Genomic DNA, 26,616 nt, shown 5'->3' with positions numbered 1-26,616 from the left:
TCTGCCCACCCACTGCTATCGGCTGGAAGGCAAAGGGCACCCATCCGTCCAAGCTGTGTAGGACGACTTCAACCCTCGCTGGACACGTCTACTCCTCTGCTGGGCAAGTGGCCTCAGTGCTCCATTCAGTGGCAGTCCTGCAGGTCTTCCAGGCCAAACTCTTCGCCAGCATGGCTACCTTCTCTGGTCTCCCCCACTGGTCTGTTTGGGCCAGCGGTCGAAGGCTACGCTGAGCATTTCAAGGAGGCACAAAAGTCATCCCAAGCCATGCGACACTTCCTGCCAAAATGCTCTAGCTCTGCAGCAGACTCTAGTCGTGATCTGCTGTTAAAGCAGGCAGATTAAAACAAGCAATTTCAAAAAGAGAGCAGATTTCCTCTTCCATTTCTCACAAGTACCGTGTCCACTTGCAGCAAGCAGGCACTCGAACCAATCCAACCCCTAATGTCCCAGGCCAAGGCATGGCAAGCCATCCCCGGAGTGTCAGAGTGGGTTCTGGGGATAATAAAGCCAGGCTATTCACTTTAGTTCACTCAAAGACCCCCATGTTTCAGCAGGGTGGTCCCCACTTCTTTTCAAAGAAAGGAAGCACACGTCCTGCACTCCAAAGTGAAAAAGTCAAAGTAACCTGCCAAATAAGGCAAAAAAAATGGTAACTTGAAAATTATTTTGGTAATTGCATGAGTTGTGCTTCAGCTCTGTTATTCTTTGTATATGAATCTGATGACTTGAGGTACACACCTGTGCCCATGGGTACAAGTGATCAACTTAGTGTGTGTCACCAACAACATTAAAATTTACTCAATAAAAAGAAAGTTAATACAATACCTACAACTACATATAGTAAGCTCAGCAATTTTACTCTATTTTAAATATAGTTTTGAAAGTACCACTTCAGTTTAGGGACCAATTGCCACTATTAACTGGTTGCTTATTAGCATGCATATTGCTAGCAATGGCTGTTTATTAGTAGTTATAAAGCACATATTAATGCCTTATTCTATACATTACCTAACAACTACCATACTAAATATTAGTAAGCTGCAAACTAGTGCAGCTTTAAGGATATAATGCACTCCACACATAACAGTGAGTCCTTTCTTGTCTAAAGGTGCATTTTCTTGACTTAATGTATATTACATAAAACCTGTGTTGCACTGCTGTCATGTGTAAAAGAACTGGCCCTAACCCATCCCCATGTGAGGTTTCATTCAATCCCCTTCTTTTGAGGGTCATAGTGAACTAAGGATTCTGATGACTAATTAATTACTTTTGACTGCTTAAATGCATCCTCTTGTTCAAAACTCCATTTGCACTTAGCCTCTTTACCCAACAGCTTGTGAACAGGACTGTGGACAAATTTTGGCAGAAACTTCAGCTCTGTGAGACACTGGAAGGTATGGGTGCATTCTGTTTCACTCTTGCCCTGGATGCAAACCTGCAGTGTCCACCTTGTGTCCTGTTCCATTCCCTTGAATGTGCTTCTCGCTTTAGTCGTAGTCCTGCTCTTTGCAGTCTTGGCAGTACTGTAGCAAGAGTCTGGAGGTGCTCATGGTCATATGGGCCAGGTCAACATGCAGCCTTTATGTAGTCAAAATCAATTGTTAGGCTTTAGTATGGATTCTATGGGGGCTGCCCATTCTGAGTTGTTCACTGGTGTAAGAATCCATCTGCTAACCCAAAAAAGCGGAGTACAGCATCTTTTACTTGCGCCTCTGATTTATCAGGATTTGGTTTGGTAAATTTTAGTCTAACTCCACATTCAATCTGACTCCAATTTTAAGTGATCACTAAATTTAGCCTTAAATTTAATTATTTCTAATTAAAAATGGATCACAAAGGTCGATTTTGTATTAATTTAGATATTTGATTATTCCAGACTCACAATACTTTCAATTATCCGTTCACTGGGGACCTAATGTATCTTTTAAGTCTCACGTTGGCCTTACATGGATCTTACGATCACAAACTCGCCAGTCTGATGCTAGTCAGAGGATGTAGGTATACTAATACCTGTTTTGCCTGCTACCTACTGCTTGCTTATGACAAAAAGTGTAATTCACTTAGTCTTTTCCCGTACAACTTGCTAACACCAGTGATAGACTATAGTTTTTCCATGGGTTCCATGTGGGCCCCATCTGAATTAGCCCATATGAATCTCATATGGGGCCTGACTGGGGTTAATGTGGGGCCCAACTGGGCAACACACATAAGACCCATATTTGTCCCACTTATGTCCCAGCCAACAAAGCAAATGTGAGGCCAATGTCGGCCCCATATGGGCTGTAAACATGGGGTCTAGATGGGTTTGTCCACGGGTTCCATGTGGGCCCTGTATGAATTAGCCCATATAAATCTCATATAGACCCTAAGTGGGGCCCAACTGGGCAAAATTCATAATCATACATCTGCTTACAATATACATCTGCTTGAATATTCCACTGTTCATTCATCTACAAAATCACAAAACATGAAAGGTGCAATTTAAAAATAAATAAATCAGAAATTAAAATGTAAAAGTTCAGTATATCAAATACTTTGATTATAAAACTTTGTTAATACTTTGATTATAATTTGTTTATTATAATTCAGACATTTTAATAAAACTTCAAGTTTCTGTAAAATGTTAAACACCAACAATACCAGTTTATTTTAAAACAGGGTGATACTATCCCAACAGCTGGTTTTACATAACCAAACTTATGTAATATTTAAAAATATTACTAAAAACTGTCAAGAAATGAAAACTTTGTCATTATGCACCCTCATGTTACTCCAAACCCATAAAAAAATTAATTCACTTTTGGAACACAACAGCATTGGGAACAAAAACCTGGGAATTTTCTGTTGCTTCATTGAATGTCTGTTCACCCAAACCTCTGATACTTTCAAACAGTAATAATAAGATAAAAAAAGAATACATATAAATAGAGCTTTTTAATTCAAGTTGCCTGAAAAGTCATGAATAGACTTTCAATGGAGAGACAGAAATTTCTTAATTTCATTTAAAACATCATTTGTGTTTCAGAGATGAATGAAAGTCTCATGGGTTTAAAGCAGAGGGGTGTCAAACTCCTGGAGGGCCACAGCCCTGCAGATTTTAGTTCCAACCCTGTTCTAACACACATACCATCTAGTTTTCAAATAAACCTGAAGGATTTGATTAGCTGGATCAGGTATTTTTAATTAGAGTTGGAGCTAAGTACTGCAGGGCTGTGGCCCTCCAGAGTTTGACACCCTTGGTTTAAATCAATAGAACAGATGGAATAGATTTTTACATTTTGGGTGAATGATCCCTTTTAAGAAACCCTTTTAAAACAACAACATAAAACACAAAAACTCTGTTTAACTTACAATACAGTATTAAAATACTTTGTCTCAACACAATTTGTATGGATGGACACACACAAAATTGATCACAGTCCTGAAGCTTGCTGTGTAGGGCTGTGCGATTTGGGGAAAATATCTAATTGCAATTATTTATTTATTTTTTTGACTAATATTGCGATTTGATTTGCGATTTTAATTTTGCAAAGTCAAGCTTCAGCTTAATATTGTGAATAGTGTTTCAAAATTCTCATGGTTTCCATTAAAACAATAACAAAATTCCATTTTGTAGTGTGTTTTGATCATTATTCCAATAGGAATTACTGTTGTCTATTGTTTCCTGTCTGCCAAATTACATCCCACCAGTAGAATCTATCAAATACCAGTAGACACTACTTATATCCATTACATTTTCTATTGTGTTTTGGGAGAGGTTCTATAGTTTTTTTTTGTTTGTTTGTTTGTTTGTTTGTTTGTTTGTTTTCAGCAGGGAATATTATAATGGTAGTACTACTTTTACACAATTTACTTAATTACTGAATTTCACAGGAAAGATTAGTTTATTTTGTGTAAAGAACTGTATTACTTTAGTTAATTATTAAAGTATTAAATCAGTTACATAGGCTGATTTATTCATTTTGAAGTATTTGGGATTTTAAGAACAAGTGGAAAATGTGCTGAATGTTTAATTTCATCCAAGTGAAATTAGTAAAGCAGTTAGACTGCATTTACACTTGTTTTAAATGTGGAGCCAGGTGCGAGTTGACACAGGTTGCACGCGTGCGTCAAGCCTCGTCCATATTGCCAGATGCGCGCTCATGGAGACGTGCTCAAGTATAACCAAACGATTGCAATTCGATTTCGATTATTCGCACAGCCCTACTGCTGTGACCTTTTCTATGTCTTTCTGGTTCACATTCTTGGTCGTTGCATTCTTCTTCAGTCTACCTATAAAAACAAAAGTTTACACATATAATCATCTGTCCAGCTACATACTTTGGTTACATTTTATTTTATAGTGTCCTTGTCACATCAGTGATGCGCGGGTCGTCTCATAACCCTCGGAAATTGTCACTTTATTTGCGGGGCGGGTCATTAAAAACAAATAAAAAAATCCATGTATGTTGCGTGTAATTCCCTATAGCCTATATTAAATATTTGGAATATCTATTTTCATACTTTATTAGGTTCTTTGATAAGGTTACAATACGAAAGCCTCCATAGCAACGTAACTTGCGTGACGTCCCCGATGCGCGGGTCGTCTCATTACCCGCGGGTCGGGTTGGGGCGGGTAAAGAAATTTGACTTTATTTGCGGGGCGGGCTGGAGCGGGCCAAATAATTTCATAAAAGCGGGACCCGCGGGTTGGAAAAAAAACCTGACCCGCGCATCACTAGTGTACATATAACTACTCAGTAATGTTAATTAACAACATTTTACTTACTATAGGGTTAAAATGTTACATCACCCCAAAATGAAAACGTCTAAGGTTACATATGTAACCCTGGTTCCTCGAAGGAACGAGACGCTGCGTCGGTGACGCTTTGGGGAACGCCTCTAGCGTGACGTCTCTGAATCACGTGTGTAATCAGTCCAGTGGATGGGCGAGACGTCATAGGCAGGTGACGTCATAGACCAGGAAGCATAAAAGCACGAGCGGCGAAGCCGGTATCCAGCCTCAAGGATGAAGCAAGCGCCGGCCAGAGATGCCGGAAGTGTGGCACTGTGACGCAGCGTCTCGTTCCTTCGAGGAACCAGGGTTACATATGTAACCTTAGACGTTCCTCTTCAGGAACTCGAGCTGCGTCGGAATGCCCACGCCGCCAGACTTACAAATCTCTGCCTAGTGTGGGAAACTGCACAGCTAAAGCAAGAGAAGGAGTCAGGGCCCTGACAGTAATCGGGACAACCCGTCCAATGGCCAAACTTCAGAGGAGTGAGACTTGACCCCCAAGAGAGGGGAGATCAGAGGACTTGAGGCTTCAGGATAGCATCCTCCGCTTAGCCTAAGCTTCTTCTGGCCGGAGGCCTTAGCCTCAGCGCACCGCAGAGGAAACGTGTAACCAGAGGGTGTCTGCCCACTGACTGGCCACCGAGAGGGGCGCGGTAGGTCGCAATGGCCGCCACGTAGACCTTCAGGGTGGAGTGGGTCAACCCTGCGGAGAGAAGGGCCTGCAGGAACTCCAGCACTGTACCAACCGGGCAGTTAACTGGGTCGAGCTGGCGTTCTCCGCACCAAGAAGTGAAAACTTCCACTTCAAGACATACAGTTTCCTCATTGAGGGAGCTCTGGATTGGAGAACAGTCTCAACAACCTCGGTTAAGAGACCGGAAGCTAAGAGTTGTGCCTCCTCAGAGACCACACCTCCAGCCTCTAAGCTCCATGCGGGGGCACACCCTCCGCCTGCGAGAGGAGATCTCTCCTGACGGGAACCTCCCAAGGAGTGCCGTCAAAAAGAGAAATCAGGCCATACCCGGCCCGGCCAGAACGGGGCTACTAACAGCAGCCGGACTCCGTCCCAGCGCACTCTCTCCAGAACTCCCGGGAGCAGAGCAATCGGGGGAAAACGTACAGATAAAGCCTCGGCCACATCTGTACCATGACGTCCAGCCCCAGTGGAGCTGGATGAGTCAGAGGAAGCCAGAGGGGACACTGCAATGTCTCTCGAGTTGCAAACAGATCCACCCGAGTCTGGCAAACCTCTCCAACTGTGCTTCATCACCTCAGTGTGAAGTCATCATTCCCCGGGCCTCAGCCCCTGCCTCGACAGGATGTCTGTTCCCAAGTTAGATGCCCAGGAATGTGGACTGCTCTCAGCAAGAGGAGTTCGTCCTGGGACCACACAAGGATCTGGTACACTAGTTTGTACAAACGGTGTGAGCGCAGACCTCCTTGGTGGTTGATGTAAGAGACCACCGCTGTGTTGTCGGTGCGCACCAACACATGATGATCTCTCAGGTCCAGGAGCTCGAAGCATGGCCAGCATCTTCAGGCAGTTTATATGCCATGTCAGATGGCAACCACTCCACAGACCACGGGCAGGGTGGCCACTCATGACCGCACCCCAGCCGGTGAGGGACGCATCCGTCGCTAGCATCACGCGGCGACAAGGAGCTCCCAGCACCGGGCCCTGAGACAAGAACCAAGGCTTTCTCCACATGTCCAAGGCACATAGGCACCGCTGCGTGACCTTTAGCATGCGAAGTGGGTTTCCCCTCGGGGAGAACCCCTTGGTCTTGAGCCACCTCTGTAGGGATCTCATGTACAGCAGGCCAATAGTATTTACGTTGGACGCAGCTGCCATCAGACCCAGCAATCTCCGAGACTGCTTGACAGAGAGTGACCGGCCTTCTCTCACTCTCACGACTGGAGTGAGGATCGACTCGATCCGAGCAGGTGACATACGTGCCTGCATCGTGGTCCAATCCCACACCACGCCCAGATAAGTGGTTCTCTGTACTGGAGAATGCACACTTTTCTTGGCGTCAAGTCTTAACCCCAGCTCTTTCATGTGAGCGAGAACGACATCTCGATGCCGAACCGCCAACCACTCTGATCGAGCTAATATCAACCAATCTTCGATGTGGTTGAGTTGAGAAAGCGTGGGGTGAGAGTGCAAGGCCAGAGGAAGAACCGTATTGGTAGGCTTTTGCCCCCAAAAGCAAACCTCAGGAACTTCCAATGAGGAAGGATGGAGAAGTGCAACTTATGATAGATCGTGACACACCAGTCCTCGGACTTGGTCTGTGCAAGCGTGCTGAACTTCAGTCCCCTGACTGAGCGGTTCAAAAAATGCAGATCTAAAATAGGACGCAACACCTCATCCTTCCTTGGAATAGTGAAGTACCGGCTGTAGGACCCGGACTCTGCAATGGGAGGAGGGACCACCTCAATGGCCTCCGTCCTCGGAGAGTGTCTACTTCTGTTCCATTACCAGAGCCTGCTCGGGGCCCACCAAGGTGGAAAGGTCCCCATTGAATTGAGGCGGAAGAGAACCGAACTGGATTCTGTGGCCTCTCACTACAGTGTGCAGGACCCACTGAGACACATTTGGCAGTAGTTTTCACGCTGCCAAATAGTGGGAATCAGCTTCTCGAGACTGATCTCTGGTGTCATCAGAGCAGTTAGCTCGGTGCCACGAAGCGGCGCAACGGCAGGAGACAGCCGAACTAGCTGCTCTGGAAACCTCCCAGGAGGTCGCGAGCCTCTTAGCACCGCTACGTTTCCGGGCGGTAACTGAGAGAAGCGCTCGCCGGAGACTGCTGCACCCTGGAACACCGGCAGGGTTGGCCGATCGATCTCCTGAGGGCACTGAGGAGAGACGGGCACCGTGTAATGCGGTGTATACCGCTCTTCCCCAGAGGGGCCTGCCCTCTGAGGTCCTGAGCCACAGCATCAGGACACTCATAGCTGAAGTCTCCTAAAACGACGGTCCTCAGACCCACGTCGTCTGCTAGGAAGACTAGACCAGATCCTGCTCGGGGCAGGACCCCATGAAGTACACTTGGCAGGGACTCCCATACTGCCATGTGACCTCGTAGGGGAACCAGCCTCGCGAGACTGGCCTCTGGTGCTCTTAGAGCCACTAGCTCGGTGCCCTGAAGTGGCGGACCGGCATGGGACGACCGTACTAGCTGCTCTAGGGACCTCCGTAGAGAGATCGCGAGCCTCTTAGCACCGCTACGTTTCCGGGCGGTAACTGAGAGAAGCGCTCGCCGGAGATCGCTGCGCCCTGGAACACTGGCAGGGTTGGCAGATCGATCTCCTGAGGGCCCCGAGGAGAGACAGGCACCGTGTAATGCGGTGTACAACGCTCTTCCCCAGAGGGAGCTGGCCCTCAAAAAGTCCTAAGCCTTATGCGTCAGGACGTTATGACGAAGGCTCTCCAGCGAAAATGACGGTCCGCAGAACCGCTTTCCACTAGAAGCCTTCTGCCTGAGAGCGCCACTCTAACTCTAGCATCAGCGGAGTACAAGAAGTGACACCCCCGGCGCGAGGGGCTGGAACACAGTAGGGTTGGGACTGCTCCGCCCAGCAGCCCCTGACCGCCTCAACCTCCTCAGAGGAAGAGAGGTAAACCGTGTTCTCACTCGAGAAATTACAATCCAGGGGCCCCTGTACATCTAACTGTCATAGTCAGATAAATATTTCAATTTATTCCTCAGAATTAAATGTAGTCAATAACCAGACGAGAAACACGGTCTGGAAAAATTCACATCAAACGAAACCAAGAAATATACACGTTGCCTCGGGCAGCGCGCTCCTGGTTTTTATTTAGTAAAAACTCAATTTTTTTTTTTTTTGATTGTTTTTTGCACTCAGTCACACAAACAACATCAATCTCCCAGAGAAAGATGAATGCTGCAGCGAGCTCCGCATCAGAGGAGGAAGAAACCGCAGCGCGGGCTTCCAAACCTCGAGAACGAGCTCTAGATCTAGTGAACACGGGTGGAGATAGGTCGAGCCGTCTCCAACCCGTTCGCCAGATCATGTGCGATTCCCGTGATCTCGGTCGCCGCCGTGCCTCAGCAGCAGCGGGACCGCAACCGCGAGATCGCACGCACGGACACACTCCTCGGAGCATGCCCGGCGAGAGCAGCGAGAAAAACAGCATGCAGCAGCGAGCTCTGCCTCAGAGGGGGAAGAAACCGCAGCGCGGGCTTCCAAACCTCGAGAACGAGCTCTAGATCTAGTGAACACGGGTGGAGATAGGACGAGCCGTCTCCAGCCCGTTCGCCAGATCATGTGCGATTCCCATGATCTCGGTCGCCGCCGTGCCTCAGCAGCAGCGGGACCGCAACCGCGAGATCGCACGCACGGACACACTCCTCGGAGCGTGCCCGGCGAGAGCGGAGCGCTTAACAGCGAGAAAAGCACAATCAGCCCCCCGAGAGCCTACTGCGCGAGCTCCACTCCTCATTAAAGCTGCTCATTATAATATCAGAATAATATGCTTGCTTGTGTAACTGATGCTTGTGCAACTGGCGAGCTCATCGACGCCTTTCACATCAATCTCCTCAGAGAAAGACAGGAAGAGCGTCGCGCCCCCTCTCATCGGGGAGAAAGTACCGCAAACGCGGGCTTCCGAAACCCCAAGAGCGGGCGCCGGATCCGGTGGTTAAGGAAGAAGATAGTGACTTGCCCGTCTACATTCCTTCCAGCGGATCCGGAAGCGAAACCCGCGAGCGCAACCACCGCTCCGCCTCGGCGAAAGCGGGGCTGGCACTGCGAGAAACGCCAGTGAAGGCTCCCTCCTCAAAGAGAGCCTTCTGAGAGTGAAGCAAAATGCTTGCATCGCAGCCGTCAACTCCCTCGAGAACTGATTCTGCGCGCTTCACTCTCAAGCAGACAACACACAAACTGCGTGTGTCCCTACCCTTTTTCTTTGCGGGCAGGGAAACACACAGCCTGAACGCTGCCTGCTCTCGCCCAAGACTTCTCTTGATTGAAGTCTTTGACAAAAGGAGCTTATCAGTGGACAAACAACACTAAATAAGACTCACAAACAGATAGCAACTGACACACACACAGAGCGCTTGCTGAAGACAGAAGGCTGGATACCGGCTTCGCCGCTCGTGCTTTTATGCTTCCTGGTCTATGACGTCACCCGCCTATGACGTCTCGCCCATCCATTGGACTGATTACACACGTGATTCAGAGACGTCACACTAGAGGCGTTCCCCAAAGCGTCACCGGCGCAGCTCGAGTTCAACAAAATCAACTGTCATTTACTCACCCTCATGTTGTCCCAAACCCATAAAACTTGTTCGTCTTCTAAGCACAATTGAAGATATTTTTAACAAAATCTAAGAGATTTCTGTTCCTCCACTGGAATGAATTTTGTGTGGGTTTGTGCTGAAGTATATGATGAACATTTTCATTTTGGGTGAACTAAATGAATGCACATTTTTATAATAAGTACATGTAAAATGGAGGCTTTGAAAATCTGTGAGGTCTGGGGGGTGGGGGACCCCTACAAATACAACTCTCATTATATACACTATAAACAAAATATAATCAAAATTTGTTAATACTTTAGGGGTGAATAATTTTATCAGCTGTTTATTGTTCATGCAACAATACATATTACTATTATAGTTTTTATTAATAACCATTGCTATATAGCTGATAACATTGTCTAGTGCTCTTATGAATTGTGAAAATTTAACTACTATACTGAATGACATAGAATAGACTTCTTCATGGTTAGTGTTTCCGTATTTCATTTCATTCTAACCTGTTGTACAGATCTGTGTACTAGTGTTAAATGCTACTGTTTTGGCAACATTGATAACGTTTCTGACCGAATGTGTTTCCCGTCAGCAATAACCTGACCGTGGGTTTTTTGATTACTGTCAGTTTAAGATGCAGTGTTGCTAGATATTGGTTTTTAAACTAACCAAAAACCAAAAAAATAAATAAAAATAAACAGAAATGATGTCAAATCTTTTGCAATTAAGATAATACAAAGATATTGCTAAACCTAAATTGCAACTTCCCACTGTATTAACTTTCTAAATGTCAAATTAAGTGGAAAAGACAAGTCTAAAAAAGCGTATAATAGCTGAATCTGGCAACACGGAGGCTGCGCCAGTGCCCTCCCTTACAACTCCCTCAAGAGCTCGTTTTTGAACATGAAAAGCCTAAAGAATGGTGGTCTCAAAACGGTTTGAAATCCACCCCACCTGCCACTTTTAGGAGCAAGTTATGTCAGATACCTTAAAAATGTTGCCATTCAAACGCGGTTATTATCATAAATTGTGTGGAAATTCAGTTTCCACTCAGGTGACGGCCACAAAATGCATCAGTAAAGCATAAAAATTAATAACAACTGAGAATCCTACTTCATTAATGGCAGGCAAAAGCAAAACTACACCTTACCGTCATCAAAAACGACATGCTTTAAGCCTTACAGACATTTTTAGTGATTACGTGGTCAGAAAAAAAAAAATCATTATTTTAAAGGCTACATTATTTTAAAGGTAATTTAAACAGTTAAAACAATGTTCCCAATACTTGAAACCTAGGATAATTAAATAATTTCTAGAAAATATGCATTGTACCTGCTTATTTTCGCTCCGACTCTTCCTCTGTGAACTGTTAAAAAGTAGTTTCTCCTGCCGTGCTGCCGCAGTAATGTGTGCAGTAAAAGAAAAATACATTTTGATAAATGCATAGGCAGGGTAACAGTGTAATATTGATAATTCACACATTTTTATTTAAAAAGTAGTTATTTTGATTAGATCCATAAAATATTAAACTGTTATATTCATTGTTTAAAAAGTGACTTAGTTTAAAGTTTAAAGGTGTAAAGATGTATTTTAAGTTTGAAATCATTTTGCCCACATAGATCCCACGAAGGTACCATATGTTCAAACCTATATGGGACCCACATTGTGAAACACACATGGGACCCACATAAATTACCCATCTTCAGCCCATGCCTACATAGAGCCCATGAAAGCCCCATATGTTCAAACCTATTTGGGACCCACATTTCGAAACACACATGGTACCCACATAAATTGCCCATCTTCAGCCCATACCCACATAGATCCCATGCTGCCCAGGTATAAACCATATGGGGCCCACATATCAATGCTGGCTGGGATCATTCAAGAGCCTTCAGTTTGACCTATCCTGGCCGTAGATTTGCGGTAAAAAAAAAGCCTCCTCACAGTTTACTAGTCATAATGATTTCAGGAGAGTTCTGAATAAATAAAATATAACATTTTATTATTAGTCAGGTAAACTTGTATCATGCCAGTTACATAATGAAACCGTTAGAAGCCAATTTAGAAAGGATAATGCAACTGTGAAACACACTGTAACCACGTGGCAACCCTGCTCCTATACATAGATACTGTAGCTTTATGAGGAATAGCCAAGTGATCCACGTAAGAGACAAACTAATTTAACGTAGTCACAAATGTAACAGTTATCCTAATTTAACAAAAAGACACACGGTCTAAAATGCATAGAATTTATAACCTTTTACTTAAGTATTTCATAGAACACTTACAGCAAAGTAATCATGTGTTTTAGAGAATAAACTTAACTAGCCTATGTGCACATGTAGTAGCATAAACAACTATACAGTGTGTTCTATGGGCACAATGTTTAACACAGTTACACTTTTGAATAAAAATAAAATGCATTCCTGACAGCAGAGAGACACACAGCAGTATGTGAGCTCTAGTGCAGAGCTCCAGATTCACATCCCAAATGACAATAATGGCACTTCTCTTATATACTCAGACCAGAAACAAAGAAATCTCCAAATCATTTGTAAAAACATAAAAGACATTTTGGTTTGTTAGGTTCTCATGACCCAGGGTCGCACCTGGCTGGAGATAGATAAACATTCTCACAGACCCTAAAGGGGGACACAACTCCTCCTCAGCAGAACAGAATTCTACAGAAGTTTTCAGTCTTTCTCATAATATGAGTGACTACTGTGAAATTGAGACCAATTGCACAAATACCTCTAAAACGATACCAAGCATGAAGGGGTTAAGATAAAGAATTCTTAAGATATAATAAATGCAGTTTGAAAGTCTGACAACTTGAGTTCTTGACACTACTATGTCATGCCCAGGGGGATAGGAGGGGGCCTAAGAATGGGTGAAGAGACAGATGAGCAAATGGTCTTTCTCCCAGATCTTCCTGTCAGATTAGAATGTTTATTGTTTTGTTGAATGGCATGTGTGTTATGAGAGTTCCTAAGTTTCGGCATCACAAGGAATTAATATATGTTATGAGCAACTTATGCTCCTCACTTCATCCATGAGTCTTTTGCTGTTTCCTTGGTATGAGATGTGCTCTTTGCACTTTCCTTGTTTGTCTGTCGTGTACACTGATACCCCGTTGTAGTGTCCCCTGTTGATAATTTATACATGCATACCTTCAGCATGTGTCCTTTTTTTAACACATGCCATTTTTTTCCTTATTTAATGACACCCTCACTTCTACTGCTCACCTCTACATCTGTAACATGCTTTTTGTTAATCCCTTCTTTGCTTATAGCTCAGGCCTGGTTGTACCACCATTTGAACACCTTCATGGGCATGGACATAGAAACTCTGCATGTTGGGCCTGCAAATCCCTCACATTTTTGTTTGCTGTCTTCGTTGTTCTGTTTCTTAAAATAAACTTGTGCTCAGTGTGGCCATTGCTTATTATACAGACTAGCCTCTCTAAGTGCATTTTTATTGATTTGTCTCCATTATTGCAGCCCTGTTTTGATTTCTTCAGAATCTTTTTTTTTTTTTCTGGACCAAACATATTTATCCTTATACTCTACATCTTAACTCTAACTAAACAAAATTGATTTCCATCTTGCTACAACACTAATATTTATTTGACTGACTGTTGAATACCATCATACTGCCTACCATGCTAGCCATCTTCTTTCCCTTGCTTAACAGCTTGACTTCATTGTTTTCACACATTAAACTTAATCTTTCTGATCTAGCGACTTCAGTCTTTTGCTCTCTCTTTGTCTCTCAGTCAGGATGTGAAGCTATCCCTTGCAAAAATATAGTGTCTGGCAAATTCTTGTGGTAAACTTATAGTGAACATTGCCACAAATTTATAATTTCACATGCAAATGAGCTTTGTGGCTAAAAGTTTGCAGCAAATTTGTGGCAGACAATTGTGGCAAGTCTGTGGTGAACATGAAAGCAATACAGGTGCTTCTACTTTTTGGTGCAAATTCAAGGTTTTTTTTTTTTTGTGTGTGTGTGTGTGTGTGTGTGTGTGTGTGTGTGTGTGTCATTGTTTTATATATCCAAACCTTCAGTTATCTCTTGACATGAATACATATTCTAATACAGTCCAACACAAAATCAAGCATTATGTCTAAAAATATTTATCAACATGACAACTCAGTTTAGATATTTGAAGATATTTGATCTAACAAAATCAACTGAACAATATATATATATATATATATATATATATATATATATATATATATATATTAATCAATATTAAATATTATGAATATTTAAATAAAAAGCAATATCATTTTATCCTTAACCATTAAATTATATAAATTCACCCATTTACTTATTTTCTATTCACTTATCCTATTAAGCATGACTACTCCCCTACAGGTATAAGTTCACTTCTTTGTTGAAATCTGCACATTTCATTTTCAGATGATCTGAAAATGAATTGAAAAAGAGAGTGAAACTAAACTGCATCATGGGGTGACAGAACATTAAGCATGTGTTATTCATTTCATTGCTCAGACTTTATTAATTTTAATGTAAATGCTGTTGATGTCTTGCCATACAGATCACATGATTCTTAAAGTCCCTCCATGAGTTTGTGAATGGTGAAGCCTGGGCCTTCATGCTGGAACCACTCAAGAGTTGTTACAAGCCATGTTTTTAAGACTGCCAATGACTTCAGTATCAGGGGCAGGCTTCATTCTCTTTCAGGATCAACTGGTAAATAAATGAGTTTCTAAACGATCTATATATACAGCTGATACAGAACATGAGCATGGATATTCATCTAATCACATCTAACATCATCAACAGACAGCATATTTACAGACATTGAAATGAAAACCTCACTACTTCCTCAAAGTAAATATAAAGTATAGGAAAGAAAAATGGACACAGATTAAGTAAGATTCAAGTGTTAACTGATAGATTCAGTCATGGTCAGAAATATTGGCACCTTTGGTAAATATGATCAAAGAAGGCTGTGACAGTCTGTATTGTTTATCCTTTTGATATTTATTTTTTATTTTTTTATTTTTTAATCACAAAAATCTAACCTTTCAACAAATAAAACAAATGAAAGTGGAAAGGGGATAACATTATGAAATAAATGTATTCCACAATTGTTGGCCACAATTATTGGTACCCCTAGAAATTATCATCAAGTAAATCATCAAGTATTATCAAGTAAAATATCTTTGAAGTATATTCCCAATCATATTTTCAATCAACAAAAGAGTGTATCAACATGGACTTGGGAACTGAAGCATCTGGAGTGCTCTTTGATATTTTGTCAGGTGTTCTGCAAACGCATCAGGCATTATGGGAAAAGACTCTGTTGTTATCTTGGGAAAAGGATGTTGCAAAAATATTGAATAAAAGGGTTAATTGTGGCCAGTGTGTATTAGAGAAAAATATTTATTTTATAATGAGATTTCCTCCCATTTTCATTTGTTTTACCTCAATGAAAGGTTAGGTTTTGTGAATTATTTAAATAAAAGATCAATTGGATTAACAATGCGGATTTAATTTTACAGACTCCTATGTTCATATTTACCAATTATAGATAGATAGATAGATAGATAGATAGATAGATAGATAGATAGATAGATAGATAGATAGATAGATAGATGTTTTTTAACAAATTTGCTGTTTTGAAAAAAAAACACACATGATTCATGTAGATCTGAAGAACTGTCACATTAGCAGAACTTATTGACATGACATAAATTTCATGCTATTTTCATATTTTTTTGTCATTTATATATTTTGTTATGAAGTGCCTCACTTCAGAGAAACTCACTGCTTTTAGGTTGCTGCAAATTTGCCGCAAATTAACAATAAGTTAGCCGCAAAGAAATGTTTTTGCAAGGGACATGCTATTTACACTGTAAATAGTATTACAGTCTAAATAGTGGTAGATACTGTTTGCACCAAACATACATAGCAACAAAAAGCATCTTGTTTACATTAAGTACAAACAGTGACATGCTATTCACATAAAGTGTAAATAGAAGTAATAGGATATTTGTACTCAGGGCAAACAGTGGGCAAAGACAAATTAGCCATGGGTACTAACACCTGGCTTCTACAACACATAGATCAGATTATGCTTACAAAGACCTTTTATAGAGTGGATTGGTACAGTAATAATAAATGGCTGTTTATTTAACATTGAATTTAACAGTTCTATGATTACATTTAATGCATTTTCTTCCTTTTCCTGCAGAGTGCAAGTTGTCCTGCCATAAGAAATGTGAGGTAAAGGTAAATCATGGATTTTTTACCCTTTTCTTTCTTTCTTTCTTTCTTTTTTTCTTTCTTTCTTTCTTTCTTTCTTTCTTTCTAAGAGAAATATCACAGAAGGATATCTTATTGTTCTCTGTCTAGCTGTGTATCATGCTAGATTTTGACATGAAGGATTTTCTACAGGTCCTTCTCAAAAAATTAGCATATTGTGAAAAAGTTCATTATTTTCCATAATGTAATGATAAAAATTAATCTTTCATATATTTTAGATTCATTGCACACCAACTGAAATATTTCAGGTCTTTTATTGTTTTAATACTGGATGATTTTGGCATACAGCTCATGAAAACCCAAAATTCCTATCTCAAAAAATTAGCATATCATGAAAAGGTTCTCTAACCGAGCTATTAACCTAATCATCTCTGAATCAAACTAATTAACTATTAACCACCTGCAAAAGATTCCGTGAGGCTTTTAAAAACTCCCAGCCTGGTTCATTACTCAAAACCGCAATCATGGGTAAGAGGTTAACCCAGAAGGCCATCAGTTGACACCCTCAAGCGAGAGGGTAAGACACAAAAGAAATTTCTGAACGAATAGGCTGTTCCCAGAGTGCTGTTTATCAAGGCACCTCAGTGGGAAGTCTGTGGGAACGAAAACGTGTGGCAAAAAACGCTGCACAACGAGAACGAGGTGACCGAACCCTGAGGAAGATTGTGTGGAGAAGGCCACGATTCCAGCACCTTGGGGGACCTGCGGAAAGCAGGTGGATGAGTCTGGAGTAGACACCATCCAGAGCCACCGTGCACAGGCGTGTGCTTTTGAAACCAGAAACAGCGGCAGAAGCGCCTGACCTGGGTCTACAGAGAAGCAGCACTGGGCTGTTGCTCAAGTGGTCCAAAGTACTTTTTTCGGATGAAAGCAAATTTTGCATGTCATTCGGAAAATCAAGGTGCCAGAGTCTGGAGGAAGACTGGGAGAGAAGGAAATGCCAAAATGCCTGAAGTCCAGTGTCAAAGTACCCCAGTCAGTGATGGTCTTGGTGGGTGCCATGTCAGCTGCTGGTGTTGGTCCACTGTGTTTTATCAAGGGCAGGGTCAATGCAGCTAGCTATCAGGAGATTTTGGGGAGCCACTTCATGCTTCCATCTGCTGAAAAGCTTATGGAGATGAAGAATTTCGTTTTTCAGCACGACCTGGGCACCTGCTCACAGTGCCAAAACCACTGGTAAATGGTTTAACTGACCAGGTTATTACTGTGCTCGATTGGCCTGCCAACTCTCCTGACCTGAACCCCATAGAGAATCTGTGGGATTATTGTGAAGAGAAAGTTGAGAGACGCAAGACCAAACACTCTGGATGAGCTTAAGGCCGCTATCGAAGCATCCTGGGCCTCCATACACATCAGCAGTGCCACAGGCTGATTGCCTCCATGCCACGCCACACTGAAAGCCCAAGGGGGGTTCAATAACAGAAGACTTTAATTAATTGTATAATTTTAAGGTATTTCTACAATAATCTCCAGTTTATATGCAGATTTATTCATTTGTTTAACATTCTACAGGCATTTTTTAATGAGATTTTCTTTTCATTCTTTAGCAGTGGAACGGTAAAAATACAGAAAATGTTTACAGTAAATATCTGTATTTAAAAAACAGAATTATTCCGTAGAATAACTTAAGGTTTTTTACTGTAATTTGACGGTAAGTGTTTGGCAACTTTGCTGCCAGACTTTTTACCGTTTTTTTACGATTGTTTTTTTACATGCATTTACCTTAAATTTAAGGTTTCACAGTAAAAAAAACACATAGTTGTCTTAATTTTAAATATGTGAATTTTCTTGTCTTTTTACATAGAATTTAATGTAATTTAACATTCAAGCCAATTAAACAAAATAATAATCCTGTAAAAAAGCCTATAATTTCTCATTATATGAATTTTACAGATTATTACTTTTATTTTATGGTTAATGTTTTTAATAAAAGTTTTTTTCTGTATTTTCATGACATTTACACGTAATGTTAAAAAAACTGAAAATATCTGTAAAATAATACAGTATATCTTTGTGTGTTTCTGACAGTATTAACGCAATCAGATATTCAATCATGGTTGCTGATACAGTACTTCTGATATTGAAATGAGAACTTTAATCCATGGTTTAAGGATGAGCAGTGTATAACCTGTGGTTTAGAATGACCAAAAATTACATATTTTCAGTGATAAAAGCCCTATAGTTAAACCCATCGATTGACAATTGAAACAGCTGTCACATTTCACCTGCTAGAGGCAGTACATAGATGAACATAATGAACTTTTAATTTATTAGTGCTAGTTTTATGTATTTGTTTGCAGTAGCGGCTCCTGGCCGTAAATTTCGGTGGGGCAGATTCTGGGTCGTACCGCTAATATACAAAAAACATTTTGTAAGCTTTATATTCTAATCTCTGTACACATGGGGACAAAATTTTGGCAGAGATGTCTTTGCGTTATCCTGTGGGTGTTACGCTAATGCTGACTGACATGCTCAAAGTAAAGTTACACGCTTAAAATGCTTTATAACATTTGCCTTATTATAGTATTTATCTCCTACAAATGTTAATTTAGATTTTGTGAATTGTTTTGCATACAAATTTGAGTGTCTGAGACAGACAAAGTTGGTCTGTGCTTTGACATTAGGTCCTGTGGCATTTTAACTGAGGCCTTCAAGACATTTAAGTGAAATATACTGAGGCATTTTGCTCTTGGTTGTTTTCAGACATTATTAATCATAATGTATGCATCACTATCAGTTGTGCGACCTATCCCCTGCTGTCCACATAAGATGTTTGTCTGATACTATCAGTGATCTAACATGCTAGCATGTTAAAAATAATAATAATAATAATCTTAAGAATTATCTCGAAATGTAGGGCATGGCACTAGCAACGGCAAGGTCATTGATTCAGCTCCTAGCAAACGCATGAATTTATTAAAAAAACATGCACCTTGAATGCAATTAAAAGTTGCTTTGAATAAACATATCTGCCAAATAAATAAGTGTAATGTAAATGAAGACGACAAATCAATAATAACAGGCACAGTTTGTTTTCATAAGCAGGCATGAATAATAATCTATTCATAATAAAAGAGGAGTATGAAAATCATTCACCAAAAAAATTACTTAAATGTCTTTTTTTAGTAGAAGGAATGTCTAGATGAATGTGAATGTTCAAAGGAATGAGGACATTGATACCCCTTTTAAATTGCACTACCCTACTTCTTAAAAGACAGTAAAATATATGAAGTAGCTATGTATTAACATTAGGCTAATTAAAAGCAAATAATTTCAAAACTTGTTTTGTCCTACAATATTGTGTCTTTCTTTCAGAATTATGTATAAAGTATGTCTGAAAGGTGCATTATGAATTAAGAACAACATTTGTAAATTATTTGTTGTACGCTTACACTAACATAGTGAAGGAAAATCAGATATCACGTCTTTGATCTTGCATATATGCATTTATTTTCTCCTTCAGTGTATATCTGTTCCTTTAACATTGTAGAGGGAATGGAAGAAAATACAGAAAATGTAACCATAACACTGAAAATTTAGTGTAAATTTTGAAGTCTGAAAATATATCATCATAATAATTCTTCTATTTAACTGCAAGATAAAATTAATGTATAGATCTGTATGAAGTCAAACTGTATGGGGCCCAACTACGGTTCATTGTCACATGCACCACTGGTTATGACAAGTTTATAAATATTGGTCAGCAGGGTGTTGTGAACAGAGGAAGAGAGAAATACTCTTTACCTGACAAATTACTGTACATGGAAATTGGAGCAGCACAAGCAGGAATAAGGACAGTGTTTTATTTTTATGTATTTGTTTTTAAATAAATTGCTTATTTAATGTTAATTACTATGTTAATTTATATTTATTGCTTTTTCAAGAAATTGATTAAAGTGGAGCAGACATGTATCTGGTAAAACAGTTTGAAAGAAGAAAGCTTTTTAAACTTTCAGAAAGGAAAAAGTATGTGGAAACACAGTGCTTTTTGTAGGACACCTTAGAGATCTAGATGCTTTTAAAGAGCAAATCGTAATTTACTTACTGTCATGTCATTATCAGTCTATATGCCATTATATTTCATGGTCATCAGCTTACAGTGGAACACAAAAGGGGGATTTTTGAAGAATCACACCTCTTCCATAAAAGTCCATAAAAGTTGACCATACAATCAATCCACTAAAGCCAAAGCTTGTGTAATGTATTATGAGAGGAACAGATTGAATTTTAAGCTTAAAATCTTCCCTTCTGCTGCAGCTGTCAAAAATTATTCTCCATTCAACATAACTGAACTGCATCGAGTTGGTTACAACACACACACAGCTGTAGATCAATGAAGGGAAACAACTTAAACTCCTAACTTAAACTTGTTTAACAACTTAAACTCCTCTTTTTCTTTTGCTTCCTGTCGCTCATGCTGTGTTATATTAATAAAGGCAAAAAAATAAATAAAAAATTAATGGATATACATGTCAGTACATCCTAGGGCAGTGTTTTCAAACCAGATGCAATATTCTGAAGAATGTTGGTAACCAAAGAATTGACAGCAGCCATTTACTTCCACAGTCTAATAGATTACCCCAAGATTCAATATGAAACTCTTAGTGAAACAAAATAGTGTACTTGTAAAAGTTTTTAATATATGACAACTGGCGCATATGATCCGCTCCGTGCAATCGGGTCTCTGGTCTGGAGCCAAAGTCTGGATCAGACTCTGTGCGCTTCCGCAGTTTGCGTGAAACAACATGAACGTGCGCTAGGGGCCATTCACTGTACTGTAATGACTGATCTCAACCGCAGCTTCAGCATCTATTTATAGTGCAGGGGTGGGCACTTTGGATTCTAGAGAGCATTTGATTGGTCAGAAGATTCGATGAGAAGATGAAGTACGATGTGACGTCAAAAAAATCGTTGAGTCGTTTTGGCGGAAGTGATGAACTGCAAGCTTTGAATGCTTGTATCTTCTAAATACGAATTTTGTCACTGTTTTGGATCACACTGCCTTATATATAACCTTATGACTAACATATTGATACTAACACCCAAAAAACTTTAATTTTGATTTCAAGGGGACTTTAATTAAAAAGACTGCCTGTAGTTTGTGCAAAAAGCATTTGAAATGCGGTTGTGAAGGTGCATTTCATTATTTAGACTTAATGGTCAAATATGACTCCTCAAGCAAGTTAATCTTTAGTAAATTAGTAATTAGTAAAATCGATTGCCAGTAATTACCGCAAGATGCATGCTAATTAGAAAAATATATAACTGGAATAAATCAAAATTGCCAACACTTTTGACCTCTATGTCACATAAATTAATACATTTAAAAAGTATGTGAACCCTTCCAATTTACCTGGATTACATGAAATGTTTATATAAAATTATAAAAATATCATTCAAAGTAAAAAAAAAATGGTAATAACCTCTTTTATTTGTGTTGTGTGCAACACCTATTATGTGCAGCAAATCGAGAGTTGTGAGAATGAATCAAATGGAGAAGAGCCACCACTTCACCCTGCAGTCTGACCCTGGTGCTGTTCCCAAACAGATGTCAATATTCAGTACCACACATTAAAACCTAACAATGTACTGATTACAATTCTTTGTTATTTGAAGAATATGGTGAGGAAACATATATTCGCAGATACATGCAAAAGTAAATGTATTAATAATCAAATATCAAGAAATTTATATGTGAAAACTTCCATCACTTCTATACCTTCTTTAGATCTATTCTTTATAGGATTACTCACAAGACCCCATTCTACTTCAAGCCTTTATCATAGCTTGTTCAAAGTCATACATCAATCCCTACACAGACATAATACTATTACATACTGTATATACATTACATATTACTGCACTGTCATTATTTCTTCATATTTTATAGATTTATATCTAGAGTGGATAAATGACTGGAAAACACAATAAACAAAAATATTTGTAATAACCACCCAGCTCTGAAAACTGTATTTTGGTTTTCAAAGGTTATCCTTAAACCTTCTTTTCAGTGCAGACCTATAGATTCCAGTCAATGAGGTGATACTGGAGCTTTGTCAGAGCCTTTGTCCTGTAAAAACACTCACAAATATTGTTTGCAAAGTTTGCAAGACCATTTTTATGATGGGAGCAAGAAGCTTGGGTAAATCTAAAGGGTTCAAATACTTTTCTGGCAACTTTTTCTTACCACTATTATGAAAAACATTAACTATTAGAATATTTATTTAAGATTTTTAGATTTGTGTTCTTGCTGTTTTGGGTGTAGGCCAGCTACATCCAATAACAGGTCCAGTCAGTTCTTGCTAAATGTTGAATTAGCTCTTGTGTAATTGATTTTTTTTTTTTTTTTTTTAGTTTTGTGTTTCACAATTCTATCAGACAAGGTAAAGGCAGGAAAGTTGTTAAAAATATAGCACCTGCATTCAGCCTAAATTTTTCTGCCTCTGTCTCCTCCTGTTTATATTTGCAGGTAGCCACAGCCTGTGAATCTACAGCTACTACAACGACTACAACTACTACAACTAACTACAATCAGGTAAGATCAATCAGGTAAGAATCAAACAAACTGCCCAGAGGTCTAAAAAAGAGTTGTTGTTGTTGTTGTTGTTGTTGTTGTTGTTGTTGTTGTTGTTGTTGTATTTAAGTGGGGAAAAAAATCACACCGTTTTTAAAACACAGTTCCAAATATATGTATGTATATGTATATATATATATACAGGTCCTTCTCAAAAAATTAGCATATTGTGATAAAAGGTCATTATTTTCCATAATGTAATGATAAAAATTAAACTTTCATATATTTTAGATTCATTGCACACCAACTGAAATATTTCAGGTCTTTTATTGTTTTAATACTGATGATTTTGGCATACAGCTCATGAAAACCCAAAATTCCTATCTCAAAAAATTAGCATATTTCATCCGACCAATAAAAGAAAAGTGTTTTTAATACAAAAAAAGTCAACCTTCAAATAATTTTGTTCAGTTATGCACTCAATACTTGGTCGGGAATCCTTTTGCTGAAATGACTGCTTCAATGCGGCGTGGCATGGAGGCAATCAGCCTGATTGCCAGGAGAGTTGGCAGGCCAATTGAGCACAGTAATACCATGGTCAGTAAACCATTTACCAGTGGTTTTGGCACTGTGAGCAGGTGCCAGGTCGTGCTGAAAAACGAAATCTTCATCTCCATAAAGCTTTTCAGCAGATGGAAGCATGAAGTGCTCCAAAATCTCCTGATAGCTAGCTGCATTGACCCTGCCCTTGATAAAACACAGTGGACCACACCAACACCAGCAGCTGACATGGCACCCCAGACCATCACTGACCTGTGGGTACTTGACACTGGACTTCAGGCATTTTGGCATTTCCTTCTCCCCAGTCTTCCTCCAGACTCTGGCACCTTGATTTCCGAAATGACATGCAAAATTTGCTTTCATCCGAAAAAAAGTACTCTGGACCACTGAGCAACAGTCCAGTGCTGCTTCTCTGTAGCCCAGGTCAGGCGCTTCTGCCGCTGTTTCTGGTTCACAAGCACACGCCCTGTGCACGGTGGCTCTGGATGTTTCTACTCCAGACTCAGTCCACTGCTTCCGCAGGTCCCCCAAGGTCTGGAATCGGTCCTTCTCCACAATCTCCTCAGGGTCCGGTCACCTCTTCTCGTTGTGCAGCATTTTTTGCCACACTTTTTCCTTCCCACAGACTTCCCACTGATGTGCCTTGATACAGCACTCTGGGAACAGCCTATTCGTTCAGAAATTTCTTTCTGTGTCTTACCCTCTCGCTTGAGGGTGTCAATGATGGCCTTCTGGACAGCAGTCAGGTCGGCAGTCTTACCCATGATTGCGGTTTTGAGTAATGAACCAGGCTGGGAGTTTTTAAAAGCCTCAGGAATCTTTTGCAGGTGTTTAGAGTTAATTAGTTGATTCAGATGATTAGGTTAATAGCTCGTTTAGAGAACCTTTTCATTATATGCTAATTTTTTTTGAGATCGGAATTTTGGGTTTTCATGAGCTGTATGCCAAAATCATCAGTATTAAAACAATAAAAGACCTGAAATATTTCAGTTGGTGTGCAATGAATCTAAAATATATGAAAGTTTAATTTTTATCATTACATTATGGAAAATAATGAACTTTTATCACAATATGCTAATTTTTTGAGAAGGACCTGTATATGTATATATATATGTGTGTGTGTTTGTGTGTATATATATATATATATATATATATATATATATATATATATATATATATATATATATATATATTGTGTGCGCCCGTGTTTTTGTGACATATCAGGACACAACACATAACAATGTGTGTGTGTGTGTGTGTGTGCGCGCCCGTGTTTTTGTGACATATCAGGACACAACTTTGTACAATGACAAGGGTATGACACAGGTATTACAAGGAGAAGGTGACTTATGAGGACATAACCCATGTCCCCATTTTTCAAAATGCTTATAAATCATACAGAATGAGTTTTTTTTTTTGAGAGAGTAAAAATGCACAAAGTTTCCTGTAAGGGGTAGGGTTAGGTGTAGGGTTGGTGTAGGGCAATAGCACATACAGCTTGTAAAGTATAAAAACCATTATGCCTATGGAATGTCCCCCACAATTCACAAAAACAAAATGTGTGTGTGTGTGTGTGTGTGTGTGTGTGTGTGTGTGTGTGTGTGTGTGTGTGTGTGTGTGTGTGTGTGTGTGTGTGTGTGTTTTCTGTCATCCTCTATAACCAGGGATCAACAAATTCTCCCAATATGGACTCCAAACGAAGGCCATCCAGGTATGTATGCTAATATACACTGACATCACATCCTGGAGATCTTTAGAGAAATAACTTATACAAATAACTATAAAAACTATAAATAATGTTATCAGTGCATTAAATATTGTTGAATGCTGGCTAATATATTTTATTTGTGGTCGTATGATCTGGATATTTGTCTTTTGTCTCAATGGGATCACTTTATATCAAATATTTCATAAGATTAATCAGTAAAAAGTAGTGTTTCTTTGTGACTAAACTTTTATTCCACGTGTTTGTCATGTGTGCTTAATAAGCTATGCCTGATACTGTATCAACTCCTCTTTGACCTGCACAACTTTAGTTACAACCAGAAAAATAATGTGCAATGGTGCAAATTATCAGATTAACTGTAAATTCCTGTGTCTGGAAATAAATACGAAAAAACAGGCAGAATAAGATTGTAAATATCTGAATCTTCTTTTATTTAGTGTCTATCATTTGTTATTTCTGTTCCATCTAGACCCTAAGTCTGATGCAAAAAATGGAGGAAAATAATGAAGTGGACTTGGTCTACATCACAGAGCGCATCATTGCTCTGTCCTTCCCTGGTGGAACAGAGGAGCAAAAATACAGTGTACATCTGAGGGAGGTGACCAGCATGCTCCGTTCTAAACACCAGCAGCACTATCTAGTAAGGATCCTCCAAAATTCAGAGCAACTGACAGTCCCAAAATAATCCTTCAAAAACTGTTCAAGTAGATTCTATATTGCAAACTAGGGTTTCTTTGTATGACTATAAACTGGTCATTATGTGATGCAGTGTGATGTGTCATGATGTGATGTAATGATCACTTTCTGTGAGGATGTTAAATGATAGGGAATCCAAAAGACACCTGAGCTTTGTAAAAGCATTAACAAATTACTTTCAATATACCAACTCCTAAAGATCATACTTCTTTCCGTAGCAATATTACGGATGTGTTGTAAGGGAAACAGGTCAATTTAGCTCAAAGGGAATCATTTAAGATTTTAAAGGGAATTTGAACAGAATCACTGTTTCACGGCTGATCACTGAAACGGCCAGCGATTCACTGAACCAGCCGTTTAACATCAAATCTGCGCTGGATATTAATATCCAAAGTATAGTGAAAACACTATTAATTAGCACAGTAACAAGATCGGCAGTTTAAGACATTAACTTGTGAGCACAAAACACAAGATACTACTCCTTTTCAATATAAATAAGGCTTTATTAGATAAATCTAAGACATATAAACTAATCTAACACATAAGCACACGCACTCACACATTCACACAAGTTGCAGGAGGATAGAACGTTAGGAAAGAGTGAGTTTAAGAGAATGAAAATGTGAAATCCCAAGTTTACAGCAATACGTGAAATTGCATAGACATGAACAACCATTTAATCACTTAATTAACCCTCGCACTGAGTTCCTCAATGAGGTTAAAATTATATTAGATAACACCAGTACAGATGTGAGTC

At 39.8% G+C, this 26,616-nt stretch overlaps 1 protein-coding gene across 10 annotated transcripts in view; it reads left to right on the top strand.

Moving 5' to 3' along the window:
• Positions 1-26,616, top strand: part of tns1a (tensin 1a) — a 121,779-nt gene that overhangs the window by 60,791 nt on the left and 34,372 nt on the right. For 4 of the 10 annotated variants that reach the window (XM_042725727.1, XM_042725728.1, XM_042725730.1 and 1 more), the window contains exons 3-6: positions 16,292-16,329; positions 22,832-22,897; positions 25,102-25,148; positions 25,632-25,803. In XM_042725727.1, the coding sequence (XP_042581661.1) occupies positions 16,292-16,329; positions 22,832-22,897; positions 25,102-25,148; positions 25,632-25,803 (323 nt within the window). Of the gene's footprint in view, positions 1-14,629; positions 14,785-16,291; positions 16,330-22,831; positions 22,912-25,101; positions 25,150-25,631; positions 25,804-26,616 lie in introns of all 10 variants that reach the window. The other 6 variants (XM_042725733.1, XM_042725732.1, XM_042725729.1 and 3 more) reach the window with 6 other exon arrangements.

This window comes from Cyprinus carpio, chromosome B6 (genome assembly GCF_018340385.1).
Source record: "Cyprinus carpio isolate SPL01 chromosome B6, ASM1834038v1, whole genome shotgun sequence".
Classification (NCBI taxonomy): Eukaryota; Metazoa; Chordata; class Actinopteri; order Cypriniformes; family Cyprinidae; genus Cyprinus; species Cyprinus carpio.
This window is presented reverse-complemented; position numbering and strand designations above follow the sequence as displayed.